Source organism: Suricata suricatta, chromosome 14 (assembly GCF_006229205.1).
Source record: "Suricata suricatta isolate VVHF042 chromosome 14, meerkat_22Aug2017_6uvM2_HiC, whole genome shotgun sequence".
Taxonomy (NCBI): domain Eukaryota; kingdom Metazoa; phylum Chordata; class Mammalia; order Carnivora; family Herpestidae; genus Suricata; species Suricata suricatta.
In genome coordinates, this window is record NC_043713.1 from 73387989 (window position 1) to 73393988 (window position 6000).

At 56.5% G+C, this 6000-nt stretch overlaps 1 protein-coding gene and 1 long non-coding RNA gene across 4 annotated transcripts in view; one reads left to right on the forward strand and one right to left on the reverse strand.

Moving 5' to 3' along the window:
• HNF1A (HNF1 homeobox A) overlaps window positions 1-4795 on the reverse strand; it is a 20472-nt gene extending 15677 nt beyond the window's left edge. For all 3 annotated transcript variants that reach the window (XM_029921874.1, XM_029921873.1, XM_029921875.1), the window contains exon 1: window positions 4467-4795. In XM_029921874.1, the coding sequence (XP_029777734.1) occupies window positions 4467-4795 (329 nt within the window). The remainder of the gene's footprint in view (window positions 1-4466) is intronic.
• Window positions 2719-3614, forward strand: LOC115277611. Its single transcript, XR_003902434.1, has 3 exons — window positions 2719-2760; window positions 2915-3046; window positions 3501-3614. It is a non-coding gene; the product is annotated as an uncharacterized LOC115277611 (long non-coding RNA).
• Window positions 4796-6000: the final 1205 nt, after the last annotated feature.

The window sequence follows — 6000 nt, forward strand, 5'->3', positions numbered from 1 at the left end:
AGGCTGGCCATTTACATTTTACCATAACCCTGGGAACGAGGTGCTACTTATGTGCCCCATTTCACAGATGTGGAAAACAGAGCCTAGGAAAGGGGACCACTTGTCCAAAGCAACCTAGCGGGGACTCCAGAATATTTCTCTTTGCCCAAAGCGCTCCTGGATCTCTTCCTCCTCCCTGCCTCTTCCTTATCAACCCCTCCCCTGCTCCCTGGATGCCAATGAGAGCCAGGACAGAAGCTCAGTACAAAGTCCAGTTCTGTGCTCCGAAGCAAACATGTTTATCTGATTCTGGGGCCTGGCTGCCTGCTGGCCTCCCTCCTCCCCTCCCGCTGCAGGCATCACCCTGCTGAGTAACCTCCCTGCCTCCCTTCTCTCTTCCCAGGAGAGAATGAGCTCAGGCTTTCCCTTAGGGGGGCCTCCCTGGCTCAGACTAAAGATTTCCTATCCGTCACTGTCCTCTTGGTTCACCGTGTCTCTCTGTATCTTAGTTTCTCTCTCTCTCTCTCTCTCTCTCTCTCTCCCCTTCTGTCTCTCTGTGTGTCTCAGTTGTTCGCTCTGCCTCTTCCTCCCACCCACCACCCACCCTCACTCACTCACATCCTTCAAAGGACCTGACCCTTTTCAGGTCACTTCTCCTCAGCCAGCACCAAGAGGCCTTGCCTCCAGGTATCTCCTGCTCTTATTTGAATGGGTTTAAGAGTCAAGCCAACGTGGGTTCACATCCCACCACGGTGCCCAAGCACAACGTGCACATGCCCCCTTCCCCCCCCCCCCCGCCTCCTCTGTACCATGGCAGGGAGCCCACACCTGCCTCCCGGTGCCCTTGGGACAAATGCGTGAATCGCGTAGAGCAGGGCCTGGCACGTGGCTCAGTAAGTACAATTTGTCACCATCATCATCATCATCATCATCATGGATGATGTGGCCATGGGACCCCCCAGCCCCATAGCAGAGGGCAGAGGACCCAGGAGAGGCAAAGATCTGCCCACATCTCCTCCCACCTGCCACAGGTTCAGGGCGCAATCAGACTTTCAAGACTTTGGGCCTTTGGCTCCGCGGCCTCAGGGGTCTCAGAAGATCCGAGGCTGTGGGGCATGGAGACCAGCCGGAAGAGCCATGCATCTGGAGGGGGAGCTGGGTTCGGTGCCTGTGGCTGGTGGGCAGAGGGGTTCCACCTCAGGTTGAATCCCAGATCTGCCAGTCACTATCCAGGTGGCCTTAGGAAATGGCTTAACCTTAGCATGCCTCCGTTTCCCCAGCTGTGACCCAGGGCTAATACTATTTCACAGGCTGCCAGGAGGAGAGAATGAGTTCCAGGATTTGTAAGCCGCCGCGACCTCTAGAGCACTTCGTGGAAGTGAGTGGATGGAAGGCTAAGAGCAAGAACAGCTGGCAGGGGAAAAGGGGAGATAAACTGCTCAAGGACAATACAACCTCAAGGGTGCTGTGCAGAGTGTGGGATCGGCAGAGCCTGGGTCCAAGTCCCAGCCTTACTACTTTGTAAATTACCTTGGGCACTCAGAGCCGTAGTTTGCTCATCTGTAAAACAGGACTGTTACTCATAGCAACCGTTTACTGCCTGTGGTAAGTTGTCATCTCTGACTTGCGGATGAAACTAGGGGGAGAGGCATGAAATCACCTGCCCAAGTTAGGGTGGGGCCGATTTGGGATTTGAACCCAGGCAGGTCAGCCTCAGAGAGGTCAGACTGTCCCACCTTAGCCACCATCGTCCTGGGTCTCAGTGCCCTAGTGCTGCCTGACAGAGAGGATCAGAGACCCTCAGGCTGCGGTTTGAGCGGCTCAGGAACAGGGAGGACGCAGGAGGAGACCCAGGAAGGAGCCCTGGGTACTGGTTCCTCTCTCGACCTTAACAGCAGATGTGCCCAAGGTTTCAGGGAACCCTAGCCACTCATTCCTTCTTGCTGTGCGGTAGCCACTGGGCTGAATATCAGGGGTACGAGCGGTAAACAAGGCCACACAGGCCTTGCCTTTGAAAAGCTTCTATTTTCATGGCAGGAGATAGAGAACAGACACAAATAGATAACCACAAGTAAAGTTAAGGAGTGAAAGCCAGTAACAGAAGGTAATGGGAGAGGGCATGATTGTGGTGGGTCCTGCCTTTAGATAGGGAGTCAGGGAGGGGCTCCCTGCGGAGGTGATATTTGGGCAAAAGGAGAAGAGGGAATCGGTCATCTAGATCTAGAAAGAAGTGTCCACAGAAGGAACTCCACATGCAAAGGCCCTGGGGTGAGAATCAGCAAATTCAGCATAACTGGAGGAAAAGAGAGAAGGTCCCTCAAGAAGAGGTCAGGGACCCAGGGCAGGGAATTTGAATTGTATTCATTGGCCCGCTAGGGAAACTGAGGCAGGAAACGAGACTTGCCCAAGGTCACACAGTGAACTTAGGGTGGAGGTCCCAGGGAAGAGCTCAGGTTCCCCATCACCGCTTGCTCACCCCGGACCTACCCTGCCTCTTCCCAAACACTGTCTTGTCCAAAGACATGGCTTCCCCTGGCTTCCCTCCTGGGCCCTGAGGGTAGAGGCCCCACTTTTTTTCCCTCGGGGCGTTTTCAGATCCCTTTTGTTACCTGAACAATAAGTAACCCAGGTAGTTAGTTATAAACTCCGCAGGAACAAGGAGCTGGTTGATAATTTATAGCAACATCTCAAATTTAAATGGAAAGTAAATAGCATGCTGTTAGCATTAAAGAAAACCCAATCGGGGCAGGCAGGCGGGGAAGCACTCTAGCCTCCTCTCAGGTTGGGGCGTCTGGCTCTCTCCCTGGCCCCTTCTCCCAGCTGGGTATGGGCCCCTCTGTCCTGCTGGCTCCTCCGCTATCCTGGGCTTCTCCAGGCTTCTCCATCCCCACCTCTCCATGCCCTCTCTCTTCCTCTGTGGCTCCTCTCTCTCCAGCTTCCAGGATCTCTGCTGGTCCCCAAGGAGCACTTTGACCTCTGCTCCCCCCTCAAGTGCTGTGGATCGAGCCTCCCCCCCACCCACCATTCCACCAAAGGGGCTGCTGATCAAGAGGCCCCACCCAGCCAGGTAAGAAAGGCCCTTGGCATCTCCTGCCCCCACCCCCACCCAAAAGCCCCCAGTCCCAACTGGGGCCCTGAGCAGGGTTGGCCCAGCCGCACCCTGTCCCAGTGGCCCTCGCCCTGGGTCTGGCAAAGCCTGACTCTTTGCCCCTCCCCTGCAGCTCAGCAGGGCCCTTTGCCCTCTTCCTCCTGCCAAGTCAGGGGGCCCAGGCTGCTCCCTGCCCCTGCCCAGGCCCTCACAAGGCCCGGCAGACCCTGAGGGCCCCCCCACCCCAAGCTGGGATCAGGACCTTGGACAGAAAAGAGATGGTCCCCTAGAGAGCTGCCCAGTCCTGGCAATTGAAAACACCAAACAGAGTGGCTGCAGAGGCTCAGCTGGGTGGCCTTAGTCAGGCTGCCTTTACTCTCTGGGCCTCGGTTTCCTCATCTGTGAAGCAGAGTTATCCCTAGCTTCCTTCCAGGGTTCATCTCAACATTATCTGGACACCTGCGTGTAAAACCGCAGCACAGTGCCTGGCTGTTAAGATTTGAGCTTAGGAGCCTTTGGAGAGGCAGTCCCTGCAGCCCCGAGACCCCCTTCCCCCACCCCTGCTTGGTGGGAGCTTGGTTGGCTCAGGTCTCCCCAGGCCACCATCTTTACAAGTTAATGATCACAGGCCTTATCAGAGCCTTTTGCCGTTTATAAATTTATAAAACAAAAGAAATAATAAAGCTCGTGGGTAATTAGTAACCAGGTCAGCATGGCTGAGGAGAGGGGAGGCATCAGGCTCAGACCCACCCAGTTCTCCGGGAGATGGGGAGCCAGCCAGTGGATGGGGGTACACAACAGGGAGACCTCTAACAGTGCCTGCTGGGGAGCTGTGGGGGCCTAACTAACACTGTGCAGGGAAGGTCCTGCTCCAAGGCTCCATCTCCGTAAGGTAAGACCTGGGCTTTCCCGGCGTAATGCTTCAGTCCCCGGGGTGGCTAAGGGAGCCCCTAAACCCCCAACCTCGGCACCCCCTCTCACTAGCAGTGCTTCCTGACCCTGGGGACTGCAATCTGACTGCTTAGCAGGAAGTTAGGGTTTGGGGCGTAGAAACAGCCATGGTGGCTAAAAATTCCCACCACCCTCTGGTTCTCTAGGCACTTGAGTTATGGGCTTTCCTGCCCCCCCCCAATCTCAGAACTCCCCTGGGGCATGCCCTCACTTCTCAAGCATGGGGCGGAAAGCCGTGGCTCACGGGAACTCAGGACTTTGCCGAGGGCCAGCTCAGGGGCTGGGAGGCCCCAGCCTCGGAGCAAGGACGCCCCGAGCTCTCATGGGCCCTGTTCCCCTTCCTGACAGCCAGGCTAAAAGCCACAGCTCCCAGACGAAGGGCCAGCCAGGGACCAGGGGAGGGCCTCCCTGGGCTCCTTGGATGCCGGGGACGGGAAGGGGTCCTTACTGCAGCAGGGTCTCCACCACGGCCTTCTGGTGGGCCGCCTCCTCGGGGCTGAGGTTCTCCAGCTCTCTGAGGATGGGCGGCGTGAAGTCTTCCCCATCGTCGTCCGTCTCGTCCTCGGAGCCCCTCGCCTCCCCCAGGCCGTTGGGCAGCTCGGCCAGCTCCCCCCGACCGCCGGCGCCGCAGGACTCCCCCTTGTCCGGGGGGCCATCTCCGGCCAGCAGGTAGGGCCCCGGCTCTCCCAGGGCCTGGATCAGCGCCTCCTTGCTCAGGCCCGACTCGAGCAGGGCGGCCAGGAGCTCCGTCTGCAGCTGGCTCAGCTTAGACACCATGGCTCCACCACCACCACCACCACCACCACCACCGGGCCACGCGGCCTGGGGCCACCAAACCGGCCGCCTCCCCCACCGGGCGGGCTGTCTACTTGCTGGCCGGTCAGCAGGCAGGCACGAACCAGGCTCTTTGCACCTACTGCCCCCCCCAAACCCCACTAACCAAGCCCTGTGGGCACCCCCAACCCCCAACTCTGGCCCCGGCGGCCAGTGAATCAGGGCCCCTGCCCGCTCTGTTTACATTGGAGCTGGGGAAATTCTCCAAGGTTCATATTTATCCGTGTGCTTAGCGAAGGGACTGAACTTTGGACTTCAGCCCTGCAAAGTGCAGGCCTCATGGCAGAGCAGAGGGATGGGGGAACCGAGGCCTTCACCGGGAATGGGCAGAGGGGAGGGGGGGGAGGCCCCGGGGGGGGGGGGGGGCAGAGCAGCTGGGATGGAAGGGGCTGGGGGCCGTGGAGGCCTGGTGAACAGCTTTGGGTCCCGCGCCCGGGGACTTTGTAGGGGGCTCAGGCAGAGACAAGAGAGCGAAAATAACAGGTTTTCTTTGGGAACTGAAACAGCAAGAGGTTCTAGGCAAGTGGGCCAGCTCTCCTCAAGGTCAAGGCTGGGTCACCTCCATTTTGGGACCCATCTGTGCAGGCCCAACACCAGGCCACCCTGTATATATTACCTCATTGTATCCCCCAAATAGGTGTCAGTAGGCACAGGGATTATCCCCATTTTACAGACGAGGAAACCAAGGCACTGAGAGGTTAAACAACTTGCCCAAAGTCACACAGCTAGCAAGGGACAAGACTTGCAAGGTGGGACCAAGGGGAGGCCAGTCAGCCACTGGACTCAAGTATACAGTTTAACAGGGCATCAAAAATTCCAGTGATCATATACAAAAATATTCAATGTATATTTTAAAGATGCTGTATATTAAAAAAAAAAAGTAATGCAAACCCTCAAAGAGTTAAAAATGTGTCTGCACAAAAACTTGCACATGAACGTTCATAGTTCACGGTTCACCGTGACCAAAAAGGGGAAAAAACATAAATATCGATTAATGGACAAATAGGTAAAATGTGCTGGCTCCACACAATGGTACATTATTCGGCCCTAAAAAGGAGTGAAATGCTGATACTTGCTACATCGTCAGTGAACCTTGAAGGTATTATGCTAAGTGAAAGAAGCCAGTCATAAAAGGTCACATATGATTC